We start from the raw sequence: 27,679 nt of genomic DNA, 5'->3' as shown, positions 1-27,679 counted from the left end.
CAGTGCCAGGGTTTTTGTCATTGTCCCTCCAATTCCAAGACCCACAAAACATTGAGTTTTAGGACTACATAAACATTCAATGCAGTGTAAGAAAACTTAGACTTTCTTCATTCATCAGAAAAAAATAGTTAATTCCTAAATTATATCGGTCTGGAGTTATCTGAGTTTGAAATGAGGGTGGATGTCCAAAATACAATGCAATACATACATATTGGTTTATACTGAATAGTGCTTTAACAACAGCTACAGTTGTAACAAAGCGCTAACATGGAAAAAGGGAAATGCTGCCCCTTGTGGAAAGGAAAAAAAAAACATTGCCAGAGGCCACGGCCAGCACTTTATCGGCACCCCAGCAAGATAAACCAAAACCTGAACAAATTTGGGAATGGCGCTCCATGTCATTTTTTTCAATTCCCGAATAAATTTGGGAATGGCAGTGAATGAGTTAAGACAGAATTTTTATTTTGGTTAAAAACATACACACACACATACACACTCACACACACACAATCACGAAAAATCAATGCAATACAGTAAAGTCTCGTTATATCGATATCGGATATATCGATAGTCCCGGTTATATCGATACTATTTCTATGCACGCACGGAGAAAATTACATGCAAACAGGGTCGGATATATCGATAGTCCCTGTTATATCGATATTTTTTCGGACTCCCTTGAATATCGATATAACGAGACTTTACTGTAATTGCAACTGAATCAGTTAGGTGGCTTGAGAAAATTTAAAGGAAGCTTCATCCCCTCTCAAATAGGCTTAACAACACCATTGGCGTAGCCAATCACTACGACACACAAACTGTGAACCCATCTTTTAAGGACACACCTGTTCTTCACCCTCCTCCCCTCTTCTACCTCACAGACATCAGACCTCATTAGAGGGAAGGGCCATTTGTTAAGAGCTTTATGAAACTGTCAGCAAGCTGCCTGAAAAGTCCCAGAAGACTTCAGGAAACCGCTTTTTTTCCCCCACCTGAAGCGCTATTTGTGGATGACCTGCCACTTCCTGTCTGCTGAAACACACATGTAAATGCTTGCATGTTTCTGATGAGTTGACACGACGAGAAGGGGTCGTGTTAAACCGTGCATGACCTTTAAAGAGTGAATATCTGTGTGTGCGCTCGCATTAATGTACAGGCAAGTACGGGGCTTCCTCTGAGGATACCTATGAATTGACAATGAGCAGTGTTATTCCCAGACCATTACAGGCTAAAATAAAATGAAGGGAAGAGCATAGACGGGCGCTCAGATATAAAAATAGCTCATGTGAAGCACCTCGTGTGCTAATTATCTGGGCTGAAAGCTTTGATCAAACCATCTCAGCCATCACCATCGTCAAACTGAATTGTGCTCTGCCTTTTTTTTCCCTTTCCATCAGTCAGCCTAATGTCGAGACCCTATTCTCCACTACCGAAGGCAGATGATAATGAGGCAGTATTGACTGAATAGCTGCCATTGCCTCCTCGTTCGGCAGCCTAAGTACAGTAAAGTCTCGTTATATCGATATCGGATATATCGATAGTCCCGGTTATATCGATACTATTTCTATGCACGCACGGAGAAAATTACATGCAAACAGGGTTGGATATATCGATAGTCCCGGTTATATCGATATTTTTTCTGACTCCCTTGAATATCGATATAACGAGACTTTACTGTATTACAGACAGCACTCCCCGATCCCTGTCAGAACCTCGATCCATGCTGGAGAGTGGACAAGAAGCTTGCACTGCTTCGTGATCTGTTTGTGCTCAGAAGAGCTCGTTTTATGCTAACAGTTAACCTGAAAGGATAACCGACACCATTTTTTGTTTCCTAACTGACATCAGAAAAACGTTTTATAGCTATATCTAAAATACCCAAAAACACGCTGGCTTTTTAGTGAAATGCAAAACACCAATAACAATGAGTTAAAGTGTCCCAAAACTACTTCCAAATGACCCCGGAAATTGCGAGTTTCAAAAGGTCCCGCCCCGCTTGTTCGTGACGTCTCTTTGCCTTGCTCTAGAATCAAAACAATGGCTTCAGATTCGGAGAAGATGCTTTCTTGTTACTCATACAGTTATGAATATGATGTAAATAGTTCTGAAGAGAAAAGCATAAATGTTTGTAATCGATTAAAGAAGTACCGTTAGCACTCCAATGTAGCGTCCCAGAAAATGCACAAGATGGCGCCCAAGCTCTGTTGGAAATGGGCTGATTTGTCTGCTGGGAATTTGTGTAAACTAGAATCAAATACTAGTCATGGTGCAACACACAACGATTCGCCATGGCGTTATTGATGCTTCCCTTCTAATTTCGCCATCAACACGGATCAACGCAAGTTTTCAGACCAAACAAAGTACCCAAAATGCATTGTGTGTCGCTTTTTCGGTCAGGGGCGTTCCAGACGTAACGTCACATCAGGCATCGTCATTAACTCGAAAACAAGACTTCCTGAATATTCAGTGCGAGTCTTAAAACGTAAACTATAGCTATATGCCATGGGATCTTTGTAAAATACGGTCAGTAGAAGAAGAAGTGATTTTACAAATTATGGACACAACTTGACACCTGGCATGGACGCCTTGGACATATTAGGGACCTCATCAAGATGCATTGCGAGTGTCAGCGAGTTGCCATGACATGGTATGATGGAAGATTATTTGAAATAAGGAATGATTGATGAAGGTGCCCTTTGCATTGGTCATGCTGGGTTTTCAGTCAATTGTGCTGTCCACTCATGTGTAAAAGCGCAGAAGTACTGTGGTTAGCTTAGAGCACAAAACCTCATGTAGTGTTGGAGCTATCCAATTTATTTTTATATTCTCCAGTCGAAATGATCCATGATTGAAGTAAGCAATTGAAAACAGATGTTAAATTTTTAAACACAATAATAAGGTGTTTTATTGTAATTGGATTGTGCGTACATGGCTTCAAAAGTCAGATCCAAGTCTGGTGAATGACGAGGGCGCCGGCAAATGAGTGACAATTGGCTGGTGGTTCACTGGCTAATGGTTTAGCTCATCTGCAGTTATGAAAAAAAAAATATTACACCACTTTTTTTAAATAACAAGGTGTGCGTTTGACCGTCAATGCTTTGAAGTTGAGGCTTATCAAGTTGGGTTGAGGAGAGAGACAGAGAGAGAGAGAGACAGACAGACAGAGACAGAAAAAGAGAGAGACAGAGACAAAGACAGAAACAGAGGGAGAGACAGAGAAAAAGTGAGAGACAAAGACATAAACAGAGACAAAGAGAGAGACAGATAGTGACAGACAGAGAAACAGTATGAGAAAGACAAGCTGCTTTTCGTTAATCCAAATCAACAGAAGTTTTTCAACCTCTCCTAATGCCTGAGACCGTTGCTTAGACAACACAGAAACACCCTTAGCCACACGTCGCAATGATCGACTTAGCATACTTGTACTGGGACGCTAAGTCACACCAATGCACACCTCGTTCGTGTTTCTCGATAATCTCCTTCTTCTGGTCGAACGTAATTTTGTTTTGTGTCCTTTTTGGCTGAACACTAGCCTGTGGTGGGGTCTTTTTCGGTCCCATGATAGCAAATGTATCATTGATAACAAACCACGTATGCCACATTTGCAAGGGTGTGTGGAAAAGTAGTCCGGCAGCCACGGTGGCGCTGTTCGGCCGTGTGGTTTGGTGTTCTTCCACCGAAAACTAGTCCGCCAGCCATTGTGGCGCGCCGTGTGTTTCCCGAAAACTGGTTTGTATGCCAAGATTATATTCTTGCGAATTTAATGTTTGTAAGCCGAAAAGTTCGTGAGCTAAAGCGTTCATAAGCCAAGGTATCACTTTAGTCAGATAGTCCACTTTTTCTCAATTTTGGATAACGTACAACAGCTCGCAAATAAACTAACTTTGTACTGGAAGCCTCCAAGAGGGTTCATCAAAAGTGCTTCCAAGAACGTTTTTCCCGTGTGAAGCAAATCCTGAATGCCATTGTTTCTGAAGGCGAGACGTTATTCTTCGGCATGTTGTCATCTCCTGCACATGACAAGGGGGTTTAGGCTGTGTTATCCCCGCCCACTACATCGGGCTTCTGCTGTTAATTCTTCTGCTCAATAGACTGTCGATAATTGACGCTGAATATTCATCAGGCATTTTGTATGTCGGTCAACATTTTGGCCCTCTGCCCGCTCTGCTCATCTGCGAGTGTGTTGGCAGTTTTACTCGTGCGCTGCTCTGCCCAATGACAACTTGCTGATGAAATCAGCACATTGAATTGCTATAATTAAGATGAAGCAAATTGCACGGTAATGAAAATGCGGACCGACTAACACGGTCGAATTAATGCGACTAGTAAACCTAAACTGCTAAACCAAGTAATTTTAAGCAGATTCTTTAATTACAGTCAGTGTAGGTGTTCAAATACCTGACATGTTTCGGCGACGTTCGTGTTATGTCGTGGACGAAGGCGGAAGTAGTCGCCGAAACATGTCAGGTATTTGAACACCTACACTGTCTGTAAGTAAAGAATCTGCTTAAAATTAGATATCAAGTCGACAGGATTAACTTAGTACAACGATTATGCTAAACCAAGTGTTGTTTTTTTTTGAGCGGTGCACATCGGTAATAGTCAGGATAGCTTAAATGCACGTACGTATTTTTATGTTGGTCACTGATCATGAACTCCATTTCTTTGACACGGTCAACTGGATTGCATAAGCAGGCCATTACAAATGAGAAAATAATTGTTTCACCACCCAATAACTTTACACAATGCCTCTCTGGATTTATCACATTCTGAAGAATACCATTCATATTGTATTGTCCCTTCTGTTGAGCTACCAACTCAATTTTTTCCCCTGTATGAGAAGTAGTGCGTATGCTCAGCCTCTAATGTAGTGCCTTATAATGTGATGCGCCTTATATTTGTAAAACTTTTATATATTTCTATATTATATTAAATTTAAAACTTTTGTCATTCATTGAAGGAGCGCCTTATACTCCGGTGCGCCTTACACACTGGAAAATACGTTACATTTTATCTTTTTTTTCTTCTTTCCTGCTTAAAAAAGTTTGCAGTGGTAATCTCAGGCACAGTTTTATGGGAAACTTGTGATTGTGAGATTTAGGAAATGGAAAGCGCTTTCTGACAGGCTCATGGGTTTGCATTTTGATATATGGGGCCTTGTAAACTTCCTTTTTTTAAGGACAACTGTAATTCCAAAGATAGCTCCTGCACTTTTTACACTACCATCATGGCGCCCCACCCTACATGCAACCAGACTTGAGTAGCTTTGTGGCGCATCAAGATTTGAGATCAACATGAGTATGTTGATCAAATCACATTAAAGAAACATGCAGGTTGTTGGAGGGTGATGTCTAAAAGTGGTTTGTTTAGAGAGACCACAAGAAGTGGCCCGAGATTCCTTCTCTGGCTAGTTAGTTACTAAACATGCTTAAATCACTTCTGAAATGCAGTTTGGTCGCGAGTGAAGGTGGTGCGGTGGCCTTTCTGGGCTTCAGGCCTCTTTTAATGACTTGTGTGTTCCTGAGGAATGCCGTCTGTCTCCGGCCCCTCACCCCCATATGACCATTTACACTTTTAATGTCATCAATTTACCACATCATTAATTTGGATGATAACCTTTGCTAGGGAAATCCGATGTGCATGCATCCATGCGCACGCATGGTTGAATAAGTGTGTGTATGTGTGTGTATGTGTACGTTCCACATCAGCGACACTGCAATTTTACTTCATAATGGACATGAAAATAGAATTGCTTGCAAGACCATCTCTTTTCTCATTTTAGCAGTTGTAGAAATGTCATTTGTTTTCGGGTGGCATCCCAGAAATTGCTTTGGGAGCTCCAGCAACCTGGATGACTACCTTGACAGATTCTATTCTGTTGAAGGGCTCAATAACATTCATCTTCCAATTCTCAAGCATTAATACAGACGTGTGTTTTTATGGGTAGTGAGTACAGACGTTCCCCAGCTTACGAATATTTTTACGGGTAATATGCTAACACGGACAAAAGGCAAATGATCCCCCCTCGTGGAAGGAAAAAACATTGCCAGAGGTCTGACCAATGCTTTATCGGCACCCCCACAAGAACAACCAAAACCCAAACACATTCAGCAATGGCGCTCCACGTATAAATTCGGTAATTGGCAGAAAATGAGTTAAAATTATTTTTGTTTTAGATTCCCATAGCAGTAAACAAATAACATGTTAATGTTTAGGTTAAGGTGCATATCTGAAAGAGGTTTATTGAGTCCGAAATGTTTTTTTTTTACCACATTATGGTCTTTGGGCCTCCATAAAATACTCTGGTTGAAATTGCATTTGTGAATTATGAATTAAGCAGCAAAATCCACCGTTATTAGCCATCTCCATTCTTTTCATTCATTTCAGTTTGCGAACGTCACGTGATCAAACAGACAAGTGAGCCCTGATGATCATTGTCGGAGGCCTGAAGCACAGTGATGTCATTGACGTTTTTTCCTTAATTCATATTTCACAAATGCAATATTAATCAGAATACCATTTTTAGACGAGCAGAGTTGCGTAGAATATATTGTATAGAACATTTCTCTAAGGTAACCTTTTGACTTTCTGTCATCACGACACCGAAATGAAGACAAGCACAAAGATGGCCTCATACTGCGAGCAGTAAAGTGCTTTGTGATGACTACCTGCCTCCTAATCCCCATATCGGCTCTAAGACCAGGCACCACCTTAGGGTCTTATCGGTCCGTCGATCAAATTCGCCACACGTACACAATCGGCATTGTTAGTTGCACAGGGTGGCCCTAACGACTGAAGCCAAACATGAACGATCAGAGCCAAGTGTGATACATACTGAACTGCCTGCCGTGAGCTCCTAGTAAAGGAAAATTCGGGAAATGAAATGTCAGACCTGTGAATCATTGCTTGTCTCAGTCATTATCTTCCTCTTCAGTTCAGTTTGGAATACAACAGCTGTTATGAAATTCATCTGGTAACTCAGTTGGCACTTTCATATATACCGTAATTACATTTTATGCATTCGCCACTTCAACTGTGCTCCTAAAAAAACTGTTAAAAATTCAATTGTGCATTCCCAAGTGTTCCCCCTAAACTCATTCACTGACAGACTATGTACAAATTCGTGTCCACTCCCGTGCCAGGGTTTTTGTCATTTATCACTCAAATAGCAGGAGTCATAGAATATTGAGTTTTAGATCTAGATAAATATTCAATGCTGCGCGAGAAACATTAGACTGTTCGTCTGTGTAACCTCTCAGTCGTACAGGAGTGGTCCATCGATGAAAAGGTTTCTTCAGCCGTCATCTGTACTTCTTTGAAGGTGTCGGACGTTTCGCTTCCAAGAAACTTCCTCAAATATATATAGGGCCTAAACTACCAGTAAGACTTTAGTTTGCTGACGAAGTTTCTTGGATAAGAAGCGAAACGTCCGACCCCTTCAAAGAAGTACAGATGATGGCTGAAGAAACCTTTTCATCGATTACACTCTCTTTTTTCATCAGAAAAAGTTTTATGGATTTAGAGTTACAGTAAAGTCTCGTTATATCGATATTCAAGGGAGTCCGAAAAAAATATCGATATAACCGGGACTATCGATATATCCGACCCTGTTTGTATGTAATTTTCTACGTGCGTGCATAGAAATAGTATCGATATAACCGGGACTATCGATATATCCGATATCGATATAACGAGACTTTACTGTATCTAAGCTTGAAATAGGGGCGCCGGTACAAAAGGCAGAAAAAAATAGCAATGGCAGTGACTGAGTTAAAGAGGAGGTCCTTTCATGACCCTCACCATATCAATTTTTAGGGTGTCGTGTTGTCGCGAGTCTTGATATTTTAGGTGGAGATCTTCTACAGTTGGTTAAAAGCAATGAGCACTTCCGCTTATCAGTACGTCCAGTTTGTTGAAGTCGTATTTAAATAAAGTATTTACAGAAAGAACGCAAAGTGTGGCCAACAGGCCTCCGGGTTGGCACCCAAACTGAAACACAGACAACTTCTCTCGGGAGTCATTTGTGCACCATCAGGCTATCGGTAGGAGGCTTTTACAGGCCACTATATTACCGGCTTACTACTCCTGAAAGAGTGTTGGTGATCAATTTCTACCCCACTCTGCTTCCTCAGAGATGAGGGGTCATCTAGCCATATGGGCTTGAATGATACTATTACTATGTGCGTGCGTGTGAGAGATATATCCCTCCCAAAGATTGATTGATATCATCTCAAAGGACTATTAAGTTAGCCGTGATCAGAGAGGCTTAGTACAGCATTGAGAGGAATATTCAGTGTTCATGCACACCTCTCACATGCCGATACCCTTCTAGAATGTCACAACCAATATTTTCCATCTTTTTTACAGCATTCCCGACAAAAAGACTAAAAACCTTTTTACATATTCTTTTTTTTCCCTGCTAAGGATGGATTCCTTTTCTATTTGGGCCGGCGCTCGGTACCCGGGAATCAATACCATTACAGTAATCGGAAGTGCGGATTTTTATGAGCATCTATCTCAATGCTGTTTTTCATTATACGTTAGCATTAAGCGATGGGGTCTATCCAAAATCCATTGGTTTGTTTGAAATAAACAATGCGTAATACTTAGTTTAACAGTAAAATTCTATTGGAATTGCCTTGACTTGGCTTGAAACCTCTTTTTGAATGTCTTTTTCACTCTTTGATTAACTGCTGCTTATTTTGAGATGAATTGAATGAGTTCACTGCCACTAAACAGCACTCTCATAGTTTTGTCCTCACAGAACTCTTCTAAATAATCTACATCGGCTAGTGACCCAAATTTAAGGTCGAGTATGTAAAGGCGCTGCTGTAAACAGAGTTTTGCATGAACCGCCAAGCCCTGCTTTTATAATAATATAATAATAATAATAATAATAATAATAATAATAATAATACATTTCATTTGTAAGCGCCTTTCAAATCTCTCAAGGTCACTTTATAGTCACAGCTTTGCTTTCCTCTTCAGAACTATTTGAATCATATCCATAACTGGATGAGTAACAAGAAATCGTCTTCTCCTTCTTCTGAAACTCGCTATTTCATTTTGAAGTAGTTTTGGGACACTTTAAGTCATTTTTATTGGTGTTTTGCATTTGACTAAAAATATCAGCCTGCGTGTTTTGGGTATTTTAGATGCTATAACACGTTTTTCTGATGTCAGTTAGGAAACCAAAAAAAAATGCCGGTTGTCCTTTAACCTATGCCTTCATCCAGGTGATAGACAGAACCTATTAGGAAATGTGCCGCTCAGTCATTCTTTGTTAACCTGCAATCTACGAGTTGGCTCTGCGTCTGTTTTACACTTTGACATTTTACTCTTCACATTTCCATTCTCATCCATCCATTTTTCTCTTGTCACCGGAGTGGAAGCTGTTATCTTTGAGTAAGCAGTTTCACGGTTCTAATTCTCATTGGGAAGTCACTTGCTTCCTCCGTTGTCACTTTCCGCTGCATCTGTCAAGTTATTGCCACTCACTTTCTATGAAAAAGACTGTTCACTCTTAATTATCACACTCTTGGATAATGTCCCACTCATTCGCTGTCAAAAAGATTGGTTGCCTGGCAACATTTCCATTTCTATAAGTGGAGGCTTCCCGATTGTGTACAAAATGTTTGTGCACGTGCTTCTCCTGCAATGTAAATGGGACTAAGTTTCCCTTCCTCGCCTCATCCAATATTTTCAAGTGTGGCTGAAAATGACATACACAAAGTGAAACACGTCGCAGCTTCAGGCTCTCTCACAAATGCAAACAACAACCACGCATGCAAATCAGCAATGCAATGGAATCAAAAGGCAATGCTAATACAGTAAAGTCTCGTTATATCGATATCGGATATATTGATAGTCCCGGTTATATCGATACTACAGTAAAGTCTCGTTATATCGATATCGGTTAATCGATAGTCCCGGTTATATCGATACTATTTCTATGCACGCACGGAGAAAATTACATGCAAACAGGGTCGGATATATCGATAGTCCCGGTTATATCGATATTTTTTCGGACTCCCTTGAATATCAATATAATGAGACTTTACTGTATAATGTTTTCTGTTTTTCACTCTCGTTTTTCTGAAAATACCCGGTGACTTGATGCAAACAGCAAAATCAGCTCTTAGAAGGATTCAAATTTATTTGCACTGGGTAAGGAAATTGGGTAGGTGTTTGGAAGAGTGAGGAATAATGTCAAGGATTCAAGGTTTTTCACTAAAAAAGTCCAGACAATAAATACTGTGGGAATGCCGAATGTCAAGTAAGACGTTTGGATGTTTTGGTCTCAATCAGGTGGATTTACCTTTCTTATTTGTGTCCCTTGTTCTTCCATGTGAAAACAATGTATGGGGTTGTAGTTTCATAAACGCCTAAGCTCCCTTCAGTGGTATTTTGGCAGATGGTACGCGCCTCACATGAAATATTGTCCCTCCAAGTTGGTGTTGGCACGGAAAGGAAATTGTGAGCTTCACTTCAGCTCAGTAGTAGTTGAATCAACACATCTGTCATTGTTTATTTTCTTAAGCTTGAAGTCTTTGCCCTTGGGGCGCTCTCACTGTTTGAACAGAACCACTCTGCGTTGAACTGTCGACCGTGAGCTTGAGAAGAAGTGTTTTTTTTAGTCAATGTGACCCGGTGTATGTGTGACTTCCAAAACCTCAAATACTCCAAGGAGCAGGAAAGACATTGAATCTAATGTTTTGTCTCTTCTTTTCATCTTGCTCTGCAGGTCTTTGCACTAGAACGACAGGTCTTTGACTTCCTGGGTTACCAATGGGCGCCGATTCTAGCCAATTTTTTCCACATCATCATTGTCATCCTGGGCCTCTTCGGCACCATACAGTACCGACCGCGCTACGTTGTGGTGGTGAGTGCATATAACTGGTACCAGTAAATAAGCGGTATTTGGATGGTTGTGGTGGATATGTCTTCATTTTGTGTGTGTGTGTGTGTGTGTGTGTGTGTGTGTGTGTGTGTGTGTGTGTGTGTGTGTGTGTGTGTGTGTGTGTGTGTGTGTGTGTGTGTGTGTGTGTGTGTGTGTGTGTGTGTGTGTGCAATACTAATGAAATAGACGAAAAGGTTTCTTCAGCCGTCATCTGTACTTCTTTGAAGGTGTCGGACGTTTTGCTTCTCATCCGAGAAGCTTCGTCAGAAAACTAAAGTTGTGCTGGTAACTGGCCCGATATCTACTGCTTCCCCAACCATAGAACAGGGACCTATCAGAGAAGAGGTCTGGCACGTGCACCTCTGTCCATTAGGGATATATATATATATATATATATATATATATATATATATATATATATATATATATATATATAGGGCCCGACACCTTCAAATATATATAGGGCCCGACACCTTCAAAGAAGTGCCGATGACGGCTGAAGAAACATTTATACATACAATTTTGTGTTAAAGAGCCATGAAAAAAAATCACAATCCAATGATTTGCAATACATGCTCAAACTATATTTAAAGGAACACACTGCAAAGACAAGATATTAAATATTTAATGCTAGTTTTCAGACCAAACAAAGTACCCAAAATGCATTGTGTGTTGCTTTCACGGTCAGGGGGCGTTCCAGATGTGACATCACGTCAGGCATCGTCATCAACTCGAAAACAAGACTTAAAACGTAAAATATCGCTATATGCCGTGGAATCTTTGTAAAATACGCTCAGTAGAAGTCATTTGAAGTGATTTTACAAATTATGGACACAACTTGTCCGGAGGCGTCGGTTGTCCTTTAAGGTTGTGTACTAGCACGAATAACATTGATGTTATTTTGTCTCTCCCAGTATGCAGTTTGGGCGGCTCTCTGGGTGGCTTGGAATGTTTTCATCATCTGCTTTTACCTGGATGTAGGCGGACTGTCCAAGGTGAGGCTTTTTTACATTGAAGTAAAATTAGATAACTGTACTGAAATAATGTGTTTGTAGAAGTGTGCACACCCTCTTATGAATGGGAACTTGACTGTATTTTGAATTAACCGATCTCATTCAAACAATGGTGGGCCGTCAGGGCCTGCTAGGCCTTTTCCGCTGACCTAAAAATATCTGAATCACAGACTAATGTGAATTATATTTTTTCCATGAATTCTTATTAAATAATTAAAAATTGTCTTTCACATTTCTTTCATTTGCTTTTCCCCTTTTGTGCTGTTTCCGGATGTGTGTTTTTGTATTTAAGCATTTAACCAATCACATTTCAGCCATCGGTTCTTACCATGGTCAGAAATCTACCTGTGCGCCTTCACAATCAGTTCCGCAGGCTCTGCAGCATAAAAATTAACAGTGATGAAGCTGTTGCTTTAAAATTAGAGTTTGATCTGGCAAACCAAGGCATGCTCGAAGGCGCTTGCAATGTCAGAGTTTTCGCAAATTATGATTGGCTGGTCACATGATTGACTAGTCACTAGCCAATCATAGGAGCACTAGCCGCTAGCATACTGGCCTGAGCTAGCACACAATTTCAATCTCAAAAAGTCTCACCTTGGACAGTCCGCCCACGTCCAATCTAAAAGCAGATGATGAAGACACTTCAAGCCACCCAGAGAGCTGCCCAGACTGCATACTGGGAGGGAAAAAATAACATCAATGTTATTTGTGCTAGTACACATATTAAAGGACAACCGACGCCCCGGACAAGTTGTGTCCATTATTTGTAAAATCACTTCAAATGCCTTCTACTGAGCGTATTTAAGTTTCCACAGCATATAGCGATATTTTACGGTTTAAGACTCGCGCTGAATATTCAGCCTGATTCAAATAGTTCTGAAGAAGAAAGCATACATGTTTGCAATCGATTAAAGAATTTATTCCGTGTCATTTTGAGGCATCAGGGGTGGGAAATGTCGCACCCAAGGGAGGCAGAAAATGGCGACAAAGCCGTGTAGGGAATTAGATAAATTCCTTCAATGGAGGTTGGTCGCCCTCTTCTGGCGGCTTTTTGGTGCAACACGAGGTTTTCAGACCAAACAAGTACAGCAAAATACATTGACGTGATGGAAGGATTGCTACAATGTGGGTTTTTTTTCGGTCAGGGGCGTTCTTTAGTGACGTCGCGTACGGACTCGTCACCAACTCAAAAACAAGACTTCCTGAATATTAAGCGCGAGTCTTAAAACATAAAATATAGCTATATGCGGTGGAATCTTTGTAAAATACACTCAGTAGAGACGTCATTTGAAGCCATTTTACAAATTATGGACACAACTTGTCCGGAGACGTCGGTTGTCCTTTAAAACTGGGTGTGTAAACTTTTTATATCTACTGTATATAACCAGCCAACATGTCTTTCCACATAAAGTTTCCGTCATATTGCCCTGCCCCACATTTCTTCCTCTCCTCAGAATTGACATAATCCCCACCCCTTCCTCACATTGTCCTCTCTCCCCTCCTCTTCCCTTTTGGCTGCCTGACCATTGAGATTAATGAATACATCCAGCTAATCTCAGACACCCAAAATGAATTTTACAATCACCTCCTCAAGCTCTGGTACCTCAGCCATTGTGTAAAAGACTTCAGCTCCCTAGCGTATGTCTTGTCTATCACTTGACTCCACTATACGGCGTCCCTTATGAGTGTGCGCTGTCTAACGGAGCTTGTCGGGGGCCAGCTGCTCACGGCTGCGACTGGGCATTAACCCAACAGATGGAGCCAGCCTGGGCTTCCTAGCCTTTGCATATGCTGGCCAGGAGGAGAGTTGGCTAATGGAGCGTGGACACACACACACACAGACACAAAACACACAGCTTTCTTTGTAACCTCTGACATTTTATCATAAGACAGAGTTGGTTAATTCAGTCAGACCTGCCTTGCACAACCTTGACAGGATGGTTTGGGGGAGTAGCCATTGGTGAGTGTTGTATTAAGCAAGCTCGAGCCCTCAAGCAGGGAGGAGGTCATATGGTGCGTTATCCGTCACTTCCTATTGATCCCCCGGCTTGTCCCGTGTGGTGCAAGACAGATTGACAGACAGAGCCCTGACTCTCTGGACAAATGGACAATCCTTTGCCTCTTTTGGCTACCGGTAATTAGTTATCACATTCATATAATGTAAACATATGACAGAGGGATAAGTCAGTGAAATAAGCATAGTGAGTCATCAAGTTCCCCCCTGATAAGAGAATTGATTGGTATAATAAATCCTTTCGGCTAAAACATCAAATTAGTAAATAAACAGATGTGGGAGAAAAGCTATTTGAGTCCCAATGAAGAACACATTCATATTCCGTATTTTCCGCTGTATAAGGCGCACCCAGAAGCCTTGATTTTCTTCCAAATATGATGCTGCACTTGACTCCATTTCCCCCTGTTGAACAAGGAGTAAAATGGCGGAGAGAGCATCCTCAGCAAAACTCCCCACCCCCTTTCCCTTGGGGACTGGGGGTGGGGAGGGCATCCCAAAATGCTCTCTAGTTAGCTGTCTAGTGCAGGTATCTGCAACTCTGTGCCTGGAGGGCTACTGTTCAGCTTGTTTTCCAGCTCAAAACACCTAATTCAGTCAATGACTTCCGTTTGCTATTGGTGTTCTCATTAGTGCTCTCATTCTCTTTCACCGACCCGAAGACCACCTTCGGGTGTCACAATTAAAATAAACGGAGTCCGAAAGTCGTAATAAATGCTCAACAAGACAGTTAGGTTGTGGTTGAGGTTTGCCTGACGTAGAAGCAAGTACAGTGTATGTATGTGTGTGGTTAATGAGATACTTCAAGAGAACACGTGGCTCTGTTAATAATGTATGTCTGGTCGCAGTGGGGCTTATGGGAGCTTGGATTGCCATTGTGGAATATTGAGTGGTGTGAGTGTCTATGTGTGCAGGATTAAATACAATGAAACACCTCTACAACAAAATGTGTATGTTTACAGAACATTTTTCACAATAGAGGACTTTTCATTATAGCAAATTTTAAGGCAAGACATCCTGGCGTGACGTCATGAACAAGAGGGCGGGACCTTCTGAAACTCGGCATCTCCGAGGTCATTTTGAAGTAGTTTTGGGACACTTTAAGTCATTTTTATTGGTGTTTTGCATTTGACTAAAAATATCAGCCTGCGTGTTTTGGGTATTTTAGAACAAAAAAATGATGTCGGTTGTCCTTTAAATTTATCTGAAAATGTACCCTGTATGACAGCGATTGTTTTAGAAAGGCTTTGGCTGGGATGCTGAGATAATAAGGTATGAAACGGGTCGGGTCGACCAGATTCGAAAGTAAACCGATTCAATATTTACGTCCAAATATTATTGTGTCGAAAAGCCTCTGCATCGTGACGGCATGAATGCCATGATGCAAATCCCCTCAAGACGACCGTGAATTAAGTAGATGTGAATGTTTTTTTTTTTCTCTTTGTCTTTTCCAGGACAGTGAACTGCTGACATTTAACATCTCAGCCCATCACTCGTGGTGGCGCGAACACGGGCCAGGCTGTGTGAGAAGAGAAATGCCTGAAGCTGGAGGGGTCCACACCACTGAAAGCCACTCGTACATCACTGTCATGGGCTGCCTCATGGACTACCAGTACATCGAGGTCATGCACAGTGGAACACAGATCCTGACTGCTGTGAGTATCAGTCCGTCCTTTCCACAGTCATATGTTATATGGCTGCCTTTTGGCCAAACACCTCCTATGAGACAATTTGGTAGATGTTATGTTCCGGAGCGCTCCGAAATGAAGTGGATGTCACAAATGGAGACTTGTAAAAATGAACAAGTAGTTTATAGATGCTCCCCAATTTACGAACATTCAAGTTATGAAAAACATGACATACGAGCATTTTCCCGGGTACTGTACGTCGAAAAATGTTTGGACGGAGATGTTGTAAGTTCGATTTTGTATTGCGCACCGTTTTCCGCCTCAGCTGGCTTGCGATTGGCTGCATACCGTGCTTCACACACACAGACCCATTGGAGGTTTCAAGGGCTGGATGTTAACGCGACGGACACCAAGGCTGAACAATCAGCGCCCTATGCTGAAGTGTTGCCAACGAGTTCAAGCCCCAATCCGTCGAGCTCGCTTATTCATTGGCTGTGTAGACTATGTGGGCGGGGAAGAAGTCCCTCTTCCCAGTTGACGCTCTGAGGAGGAGGCGCCGAGCTTGCTCACGATTGGCTGCGTAGAGTATGTGGGTGGGAAGGAAATCTCTTTCCAGTTGACGCTCTGAGGAGGACGCGATGCATAACAAAAAGCTTCAGTAGCTTCCTGAAGACCCAAGGATATACAGTACTGTATGTCGTCGTACTACAGTAGGTGTGAATTCAGTTTCTGACTGTTAGAGCGGCTGTGTTTTATACTTCCCCATTCCGTGTTTGACTTAAGCAAACATTCCATACAAAATATCGCACTGAAGCAACATACGACCAAATTCACCTTATGAACGACCGCTCGGAACGTGTCTCGTTCGTTCACTTAGAAAATGTAGCACTGAAGCAACTTACGTCCAAATTCACCTTACGAACGACCGCTCGGAACGTGTCTCGTTCGTTCACTTACAAAATGTAGCAATGAAGCAACTTACGACCAAATTCACCTTACGAACGACCGCTCGGAACGTGTCTCGTTCGTTCACTTACAAAATGTAGCACTGAAGCAACTTACGACCAAATTCACCTTACGAACGACCGCTCGGAACGTATCTCGTTCGTTCACCTTTCATGTTGCAAGGAATTTAACATGTCCACTGTACACATCTTCCAAAAATTATTGTATGTCACTGGTGTGGGTGATGCATGACAACAAGCGTGTACAGATGATGATTTTGAAGTTCTGATGGCAAGGTAAATTACAGTATCTGCAGAATGCTGCTTTCAACATTTCTCCTTTCTCCTTCGAGGTTCAAATCTTGAGCAGCCAGACAAGCAGAGCTCAAACGAGAATTGAAAGTAGGGAAAGCAAGGTCTTTTGTCTTGGCAAAGGGCCCTTTGAAGGTTTCTATGAAATATTTAGTTGGGGCTCAAAGGACGGTCGTTAGTGTCATTTTGATGAAATATTAATCTGCTGGTCGTAACCATTGTCTTCTGAGATTCACTGTATTTGCCAAGATGCAGATGATGACAGACGATCTTGAAGAGAGGCTGGTTTCACTTGGCATAGGTGGTACAGTGGTCATCTCTCAGTTTTAGTAGAGCCGGTTTGAATCCAATGTCACTTGGTATAGACTGCGGCTCCCTGTCCACCTTCATGCAGTACAATAGAAAATGGCATGGCTGGGTTGGATTTTTTAATAATAATAATTCATTTATAAGCGCTCATAAACTCTCAAGGTCACGTTACAGTCACAGGATCAGTTTTTCTGCAGGTGAGCAGCAGCAGCCACATGCGCCAGCGTTCACTCAACCCGGAAGTCACTCAAATAGCTAGAAAGCTAGCTAGTTCGCCAATTGATTGTCAACCGATATTTATCTAGATAGCCTGCCAGCTAGATAGCTAATTCATAGCCAGCCAGATAGCTAATAGACAGCAAACAGCTAGCAAAAGCTAATAATATAATAATACAGCAGGCCACTCTCTGAAAGTTGTGACCTCAAACTACTCGTAACCACATCATGGTCTGCCATTCTCCCCCAAAAGCTGGTTTTGCTAAAATATTTTACTGTTAATCTGTTTAGTAGGTTACTGGATTTTCCGCAGATTACATTTCCCTCAAACACTAGAACATTTGTACAACAAACAAACAGATTATGTAGTTTGGTCACTAAATTCTTTGCTCTGTGTTTTATTTATGTACCCCCCAGTCAGAAGGGTCCACTGTTCCTATCTAGCCTTTCACCCACTCGGACCTCATTTGAAATCTTTGAATGATGCCGCATTATAAAACAAAGCCCTGCTTTGTTTGGACGCCTCTTGTATGTATGTCAGTGTGTGCGTAGGGGGGTTATTAACATGCCATGCAGTTATTAGATGTGAAAGATGCAAATTACGCAATGTGCATTTGTTAGTGTGTACGTGTACGTGTGTGTTTAGCCTGGGGAGGGGCTGGCAGAAAAAAAAAACAGGTGAATGTGATCTCTGCAGACTATCGCATGGTGATTCATCATGAAATTCTCAGCTGCACACACACAAAAATCTCTTTTTCCAAGGGAAGGCCGATGCCTCATTATTAGTCAGGGTGGGGGGCCCCTTTGTAATTAACCTAGAATACATTTTCCAACCCCCTCACATACTCCCTCTTTGATCTATTTGAGTTTACCTTGACCTTCATTCCCGACGCTATAATCAATAGTGGGCTGTTTACTTTGAGATTGACAAAGATTTCAATCCTTTTGCTAGTATTTTGTGCAAGTCACCCCGAAAAAAAATGTTTTTGGGAGCTATTGTTATGAACTGCATGTACCGGGAATTGATTTCATCTTCTAATCTTGAACGGTAGATATTTTGTTACTTTTTATCTTAATTAAAGTCATGTTTGGCTACCGCAACTTGTGTGGGATAGGGACTGGATTGCCCGCAAATACGGTAAAGTCTCGTTATATCGATATCGGATATATCGATAGTCCCGGTTATATCGATACTATTTCTATGCACGCACGGAGAAAATTACATGCAAACAGGGTCGGATATATCGATAGTCCCGGTTATATCGATATTTTTTCGGACTCCCTTGAATATCGATATAACGAGACTTTACTGTAGCTAAATGCCATGTATAATTTATGCCCGTTGTAGTGCATTGAAAAAAAATCTTCAAATATGCTCATCTACAGGTATCGAACCACAAAGGTATGGGGCTACACTGTAAAGGAAAAACAAGTTACAGATGATGTGCGAAAAATGTGTCCACTCCAGTGCCAGGGTTTTTGTCATAGTCACTCAAATTGTTTATTACTGCCAATACAGTGTGCTAGCTCTGGCTAGTATGCTCTTGTAACTAGCGGCTTGTGATCAGAGCAGTTTTTGCAAACTATGATTGGCTAGTGACTAGCCAATCATTCACAAGAAGACATTGGTAGATTTTAGACTACGGTACCAAATGATGGCTGAAATGTGATTGGTTAAATGCTTAAATACGAAAACACACATGCTAGCTCTGGCCAGTATGCTTTTGTCACAAGCGGGTTGTGATCGGAGCAGTTTTTGTAAACTATGATTGGCTACTGACTAGCCAATCATAATTTGCGAAACCTCAGACGTTGACCAGCGCCTTTAGAAAGCATTGTTAGATTTCTGACCCTGGTAACAAATGATGGCTGAAATGTGATTGGTCAAATGCTTAAATACAAAAACCCACGTCTGGAAGCAGCACAACAGGGGAAAAGTAATGAAAGGAACTGAAACACAATTTGGAATTATTTAATAGAAAATCATATTTTATCCTAAATATAATTAACATCGGTCCGTAATTCATTTTTAGGCCAGCAAAGAAGGAGGATCAAAGTGTTGCTTAGTTCATTATTGAGATGTATGTACATCTAGTCAACTTTGAAAATATGCTAAGCCTATTCTGGAAGCTGAAATTGGTTGGTGCCTTGTGGACATATTTTTATGATTTGTGTGTGTGTGTGTGTGTGTGTGTGTGTGTGTGTGTGTGTGTGTGTGTGTGTGTGTGTGTGTGTGTGTGTGTGTGTGTGTGTGTGTGTGTGTGTGTGTGTGTGTGTGTGTGTGTGTGTGTGTGTGTGTGTGTGTGTGTGTGTGTGTGTGCGTCGTTAAAATTTGACATGGCATTGTTATCTGTTCTCTTCAAAAGCTCTCATTAGTCTTTGCATACACACTTAGCTATTTTTTTAACCTGCCTCAGCATCTGGACACACACACACACACACACACACACTTTCTTTTCACCCCTTGGGTTCTATTAGGATGACTGTGCATCCTTTCCAATGTCATGAATAGTGAATGAAGGAAAACCCATTGGGTGATATTGTGTTCAATGTTTTCTTATGTCTACATCCCATAGTTTACTTGTTTGGTGTACAGTATGCAGGTTTGTGCTGTATATGTTCATTCTTGTGATTCTCGTCACAGCTGTCCCCATTGCTCCATGGGGAGTGTACAAAGACCTGTGGGAAGGTTGTGTTCGATTGAGGGCCAAACGGCTTTATGCTTCTTTCTATCACTGTAAATTCATGATGCAAATAGAAGTTTCTGCATAAACCCGCACTAAGCCCAAAACAATTGGTTGTGGCTCTCACCCGATGCAGTTTTATGCACTCTTCAGATTAGATGGTGACTGGGACTGTAACCCTCAAGCCTCTTCTCTCGAAATCAGGGATGTCAAAGTCATTTTTTGCCACGGGCCACATTGTAGCTATGGTTGTCTCTCGAGGGCCGTTCTGACTTTGGGGAAGCCATTAGAATGTTTAATCCCCTCCACATACTACATATAGAGCGCACAACAAATTAATGAAGAACTAGTTTTCAAATCTGAAGTCAAGAATAATGACTGTTATTGTAGTTTACATCCAAAAATATGAAAATTTGGTTAGGATTTTAGCAAGCATCATTGAATTTTACAAGTTTGATTTGCTTTCGCGGGCCCAAAAAAATGATGTGGCGGGCCGGATTTGGCCCCCGTGCCTTGACTTTGACACATGTGCTCTAAATCATAAGCATTTGTAAGGTTATATAAGCGGTACTTCCTTCACAAGCACCGCACAACATTAGGTCACAGGTAAGAGAAAATCACAATTCTCGTGTCATGCTTCACTAAAATTTGGCTGAAAGTACCATATTTTCCGGTGTGTAAGGCCAAAGACTTCGTTTTCTTAGAAAGATGACCCCTTATGCAGGTGCGCCTTATATGTGAAGTAATATTGAGCTACAACAGGTCTCGCAACTACTGTCAGCAGCCACTGACTCCATTTCCCCCAGCAGAAGAAGTCGTGCATAACCCTAGCCTCAACTGTAGCACCTTATACTCGGGCGCGCCTTATATATACAGTAAAGTCTCGTTATATCGATATTCAAGGGAGTCCGAAAAAATATCGATATAACCGGGACTATCGATATATCCGACCCTGTTTGCATGTAATTTTCTCCGTGCGTGCATAGAAATAGTATCGATATAACCGGGACTATCGATATATCCGATATCGATATAACGAGACTTTACTGTATATGGAAAAAGTTTGAAAATACACGTACACCATTCCTTGGGGGCGCGCCTTATACTAGTAGACAGTGGTTCTGTCATCATCCCAATTATAGACCAAAACTGAGATGTGAATGATAGACATTAAAGGAACAGTCACTTCAATGAAGTGTGTACCGATGCATTTTTGCCTATTACACTGCAATGTGAACAATTTTGATATAAGTTGTTGCAAGGTTTCAGCATGAGATCAGGAGCTATTACCTTTGAAATGCAATGTCTATGTGTGTGCTGCGATTGGCTGGCAACCAGTTCTAGGTGTATTGTGCCGGCTGGTATATGGTCCAACACGCCTGTGACCCTCATGAGGAGACGCAGATTAGAAAATGGACGGCTGGATGCATAGACAACTGCTTCCGTGCCCTTGTGTTTGACATGCCAACTTTCTTTAGTACATGACTAACTGCCACACACTCTTCCCTGTCTGGTGTGCCAGTGTGAAAGGAGGGCAACATGCCCGGCAGTGCTTTAATTGGCATGCCAGAGGACCAAATGATGGATTGAAGGCAGGATGAAGACGTACTGTCTCCATCTCCCGTCTCTCGAAGACTCTGTTTCACAGGCAATGACGGCCATCTGCCACTTTGAGGGTAGCTTTTCCGTGCGCATACAGTAAATTAATAGCCGCAGTCACTTGTGGGCTGTCTGGTAAGTTTCCACGTGCAAGCTGCTAACTGTGCAGTTGTGTATACACATTGGGAACTCCCTCAACACACGGAAGATTCAAGATCTGTTATGGGTTCATCCTGCTATCATTTCAAAGATTTTTTTCACATTCTGTTGATCACCGTAAACCTGAAATGTTTGTCTCAGTAGAACCTAGGTTGCATCATTCTATCGGATAGCCCTCTAGCTTGGCCGCTTTAGACTGCTTGGTTGTCTGCCTTAAAGGAACACCGACGCCCCGGACAAGTTGGGACCATAATTTGTAAAATCGCTTCAAATGACTTCTACTGGGTGTATTTTACAAAGATTCCACCGCATATATATAGCTATATTTTACGTTTTAAGACTCGCGCTGAATATTCAGTAAGTCTTGTTTTTGAGTTGGTGACGATTCCTGACATCACGTCACGGAAGGAACGCCCCTGGTCGAGAAAGTACACACAATGCATTTTGCGGTACTTTGTTTGGTCAGAAAACGATGGCGAAATTAGAAGGAAAACACATAAATAACGTGAGAGTGAATCGTTGTGTATTGCACTGACACAACTATTTGATATTCGCTGACGAAAATTCCCAGGAGACAAATCAGCTCATTTCCACGGAGCTTTGTCGCCATCTTCTGCATTTTTTGGGTGCTACATTTCAGTCCAGACGCCTCAAAATGACACGGAAGGACTTTTTTAATCGATTGCAAATATTTATGCTTTCCTCTTCAGAACTATTTGAATCATATTCATAACTGGATGAGTATCAAGAAAGCATCTTCTCTGAATCCGAAGCCATTGTTTTGATTCTCGAGCCAGGCAAGACGTCTTGGCGTGACACCACGAACAAGGGGGCGGTACCTTCTGAAACTGGCCACTTCCGGGTTCAATTTGAAGTAGTTTTTAGACACTTTGTCATTTTTATTGGTGTTTTGCATTTGACAAAAAAATATCATCCTGCGTGTTTTGGGTATTTTAGATGCTATAACACATTTTCCTGATGTCAGTTAGGAAACAAAAAAGTGGTGTTGGTTGTCCTTTAAGTCAGTGTCTGAAATAACACCTGCCGGGACGCCCGGGCCGTGCAACTTTTACGTCGGGCGTACAACTTAAAAAACGTCTCCGCCCGAATTCTTCTTTCCCAAATGTATGAATGATCATTTCTTGACACCACTGACAAAACCGTGGCTGTTTTTGTGAGACTTGCATCGTGTTTGATGGGTACTGTTGTCTAACCTGGCTTATCTGCTTTTGTGTTCACAGCTCCTGGGCTTTGTGTACGCGTGTTATGTTGTAAGCGTCATGACAGACGAGGAGGACAGTTGTGAGTAGTCAGACCTCTGACCCACTATGCTTCTTTCCACTTTCCTTTCTCCCTCTTTTCCGAAACGATTCGCCTCCTGGGTGCGCTTTCTCTCTCCTTCGCTTATCCAGACGTGCCAGGTGTTCACACCTCCTGGGGTCTGTCCTCCATATTTGCCGTCCTATGCTTCTGCCTCTGATGTACTCTGCATGTTTTTTTCTCTAACGTATGTGCCCATTGTCAATCAAGCTGCCTCTGGTATTTTGACTTCTTCATTATCAATTTGTTTTATTGGATTAGATTAGCCTATATTAGTCTCGCAGTGGAGAAATTTACATTTCACAGCAATAAAGTTATGGAAGGAAGAGGACAGGAAAGGAAGAAGTAGAAAAACAAAATACAGGAGCTGCCGTAACGGCAGCCACTCTCGCGGCGCCATCTTGAAGTCAAAAGAACGAAATAATATGACAACACAAAGGCACAGTCATTCAATCCTAAATACTTACTGCACCCTCTTTGTTGTATGAAGCAGTTGCTAGATGAAAGAGAAGAGGATCAAAGCGTCCTTTTCACCAGTGGATCAGGGACATCATGGTGGAATGCGCATGGCTGCTACAAGCTTAATGTTGAAAGCAAATGCAAAGCTGGAGCATCCATTGACGAAAAGAGATTGTCTCCTATCTCCTGTCGCATATAAATCCGCTTCAATTCCAAGCCGCGACAGTTCAACGTATGCATCGGCGCTCTGAACTGACGCTCCTTACTTCTCATCGCGGACTCCTCAAGCCATGAAAGGCGCTTAGAAATGAAATGTATTATTATTATTATCCATCCAACCACAGACTGTTCAGAAGACCGATAAACCAGACAGAGCGCTTTAGATGATTGACACAGCTGCTGCGACGTAATAGGTCAAAGGCCATCTTTGCGGATAGCCGATCAAATCAGGAAGAATTTCATCAAAGGGCCATAAATATCTGATTTAACGCTAAGTCGGGACGAATCGCTTTGTCTTTAAAGTTTAAGCCCCTGCTTCACGAAGGCTTGAGCAAAATGGTTCCGTGAGGATTAGCTGAGATTGTATGACGTTCCACAGGTTCTTGGGGTGTTGGGGGAGTACTCTACCATATTTCTTGGAAGACTTAGGAAACAGTTCCTGGCTGTAATCACGTCAGTCACTTTTGTATCCGATGTGATTTTTAAACACGCAACACAAGGTAATTGCATGTTCATGCAGAGGTTTCTTGTAATTTTTGTGCGGTCATGTATGTTCGTGGGGAATAGCTCACGTCTTTAACTTGCAAGGCCACATTCCAGAAATGGCTGTAAGAAGTTTGCGTTTTACCCAACTGAATCCGACCCCCCCCCCCACTGACCCCAATGCTTTGAACGGTATCATTTGAATCCCACATACTCCCAAATCAAGCCTCGATGACCGTGTCCTCTCAACCAAAATCTAAAGTCGCTCTCTCCTCATGTTTACATGACGACTGTTTTGCTAAAAACAGAACTATGCCTCAATTTATGTTAATGCAGTTCTACTTTGTGTAAGCGGTAGTTATACATTGGGCCAGACAAATTTATGGGTGCTGCTATACGTGGTAATTGCAGTCACCCACATGGTGATATCTGCAGTTGCTTAACTCATTCGCTGCCATTCACAAATTTCTTCGGGTATTGAAAATATGATGTTGAGCGCCGTTCCTGAATTTGTTCGGGTTTTCGTTTTTCTTGTTTGGGAGCTCCTTGAGACACTTTATGCAAAAAGATATCCATTCCATCAAGCCATCAACGACCATCACAAAGGTAAATGAAACGACTTTATTTTATAGTACAGTTTATTTATTTAATTACAATACCATAGCACATTTATTATACACAAAATAAGGTATATTGTGTGTAGTTTTAAGGCTTATTTAGTTGAAAATATTGTTTTATGGGGACCTGAGAACGGATTATTCTCATTTTAATGGTTTCTTATGGAAAATTAACGTTTGGTATACACACTTTTCACCTTACACACACTTTCTGGGACCCAATTAAGTTCATAAGCCATGGTATCACTGTACCTTTATTCGTCTCGCTGTGGAGAAATGTACATTTCACAGCAGCAATGTTATGAAAGGAAAGAAAACAGTAGAAAAACTAAATAAAAGAGCTGCTGGAAAGGCATCTTTAAGTAAAAAAAAAAAAAAACAACAACTAAATAACAAATAATAATAGCAGTTGTAGATGAAAGAGGAGGGGATCAAAGCGTCATTTTCAGCAGTGGATCAGGGACGTCTACTACGAGCTAAATGTTTTCGCTGTTGTCGTTGTTGTTTAGCGCTATATAAACCAATATGCATGTATAGCATTGTATTTTGCACAGCCACCCTCAGCTCAAGCTCATATAACTCCAGACCCACATAATTTAGAAATAAACTATTTTTCTGATGAAAGAAGATTTCGTACGCCGCATTGAATGGTTATGTAGTCCTAAAACTCAATAATCAAGTGGGTCCTGGAATTGGAGTGACAATGACAAAAACCCTGGCACTGGAGTGGACACATTTTTGCACGTCTGGCAGTGAATGAGTCAATGGAGACCGCTCGCTGGATATAATTAACATCTTGTTGTTCTGTGATCCAGACTGAACTCCAGTAAATTGCAGCTACATCATTCCTAACTGCAAGCCCTTTGTTCCGATAGTTTGCTCCATGTCAGCGTGCACATACACACACACGCACAATCGCACACACACGCACACACAGAATAGGTGTTCTTATTTTCTATTCTATTTGATGTGTAGATTAAAGCTCCTCTCAACAGTGAGCTCCCTTCCTAGCTTAGCATTTCTGTTTCTCTTTACGTCCCCCTTCTCTGATGACTTTTGTTGATTTTTTTTCTTCTTTGAATGCTTTTTTTTTTTTGCTGTCAGTCGCTATGGAGACATCCTCTCGTAAGTATTGCACAGAATGTGGGGAGCTTTTTCCCCACGTTGTGACAAACGTTTACATGGCTGTGAGGATGTGGTTGGTGATGGGTTTGCGGCTCAAAAGTAGGGCTGGGCATAAGAGTTTTAATTCATTAACTGTTGTGGTGAAACAAGTCCACGAGTAATTTGAATATCTTTATTCAATAAAAATGAATACTGTATAGCACTGTATAAGACGCACTTGGTTTTCTTCAAAAGATGACCCTGCACCTTTTATGCAGGTGCGCCTTATATGTGACGTAATATTGAGCCACAACAGGTCTCACAACTACGGTGAGCAGCAATTGACTCCAGTTCTCCCTGTAGAAGAAGTAGTGCGTAACCTCAGCCTATACTGTAGCACCATATAATGTGGTGTGCGTTATGCTTGGAAAACATTTAGATATCTATATCTTATATTTGGAAAACCTTTTTAAGTGATTGAATGTGCGCCTTATACTCAGATTCACCTTACACAGTGATATCTTGGCTTACAAACTTAATTCGTTCCCAGAAAGTGTGTATAAGGCGAAAAGTGTCTATTCCAAGCATGAATGTCCCATAGGAAAACATTAAAATGAGAATAATCCGTTCCCAGGTCCCCATAAAATATTATTTTCAACTAAATAAGCTTTAAAACTACACACAATATACATTATTTTCTATATAATAAATGTGCTATTGTATTGTAATTAAAGAAATAAACTGTACTGTATAATAAAGTATTTTTATTTACCTTTGTGATGGTTGTTGATGTAGCTGGCAGGGTCCATACTATATACCAGATAAATATGAAGCTGGAAGAAAGCGCTAACGTGGACATAGGGTAAATGCTGCCCCCTTGTGGAAGGAAAAAAATTACCAGAGGCCATGTCCAGGACTTTATCGACACTCAAGCATGAAAAAAAACCAACCCGAACAAATTGTGCAATGGCGTTTTACGTCATATTTTCAATTCCCAATAAATTCAGGAATGGCAGTGAATGAGTTAATGTTTCCTTGGAAGTTCAAACTTCCCCTGGCAGTGGCAAAAACAGTCTGAAGCCTCTCTTTCAAAGAACTGTTCTTTAGCTGCCAAGCTCCTGCTTATTTTTGAAGTGAGTTGAATTCACGGGCCAAAAAGGCATCTTGCATTTCGAACAACTCATTACTTGGGTCATTCTTCTCGCAGGACGCTAATGTACAAGATGAGCATGTGTGCACACCTGTGTGTGTGCTGCTAATCTAGGAGTGTGGCTGACACCATGTTTGTGTACCATGTGAATCTTAACACACTTATCGGTGACTCACAGACACACCGTCAGCAGCAGTGGTGGGGAAAATCCTCTTTGGAAAGTAGGTCAGAGAGAGTTGTGCCGCGCAGCACCGGGATAAGCTCACTTTTGCATGTCTGCTAATTATATTTGTTGCCCTGTGTGCTGAGTCACGTCCCAAAAAATCCTTGGTGAAACGGAATGGATTGCTAGGTTGTTAGAAAGCATGTCATAAAAGGTGCCAACAATGTTTCACTTGTTTTAATTGTGTCATGCTCTTTGATTGATGCTAGTTATGACAGTATTAAATAAATGATGTATTTCTGCAAAATGTTCTGTTGCATCTCCCACTTGAAACATTGAAATCTTGAGCAGCCTATCAACTCATTGCAATTTGCCTGCAACGTCTTCTC

At 41.5% G+C, this 27,679-nt stretch overlaps 1 protein-coding gene across 5 annotated transcripts in view; it reads left to right on the top strand.

Moving 5' to 3' along the window:
• nkain4 (sodium/potassium transporting ATPase interacting 4) overlaps positions 1-27,679 on the top strand; it is a 42,601-nt gene that overhangs the window by 1,953 nt on the left and 12,969 nt on the right. For all 5 annotated transcript variants that reach the window (XR_016114254.1, XR_016114256.1, XR_016114261.1 and 2 more), the window contains exons 2-5: positions 10,745-10,882; positions 11,815-11,895; positions 15,379-15,579; positions 23,017-23,077. Coding sequence is in view for 2 of the 5 variants with exons in the window: in XM_088990527.1 (XP_088846653.1) it covers positions 10,745-10,882; positions 11,815-11,895; positions 15,379-15,579; positions 23,017-23,077 (481 nt within the window). In the remaining 3 variants the exon portion in view is untranslated. The remainder of the gene's footprint in view (positions 1-10,744; positions 10,883-11,814; positions 11,896-15,378; positions 15,580-23,016; positions 23,078-27,679) is intronic.

The sequence above is a fragment of the Hippocampus bargibanti genome, linkage group LG01, assembly GCF_051943395.1.
Source record: "Hippocampus bargibanti isolate YZ-2025 linkage group LG01, ASM5194339v1, whole genome shotgun sequence".
Classification (NCBI taxonomy): Eukaryota; Metazoa; Chordata; class Actinopteri; order Syngnathiformes; family Syngnathidae; genus Hippocampus; species Hippocampus bargibanti.
This window is presented reverse-complemented; position numbering and strand designations above follow the sequence as displayed.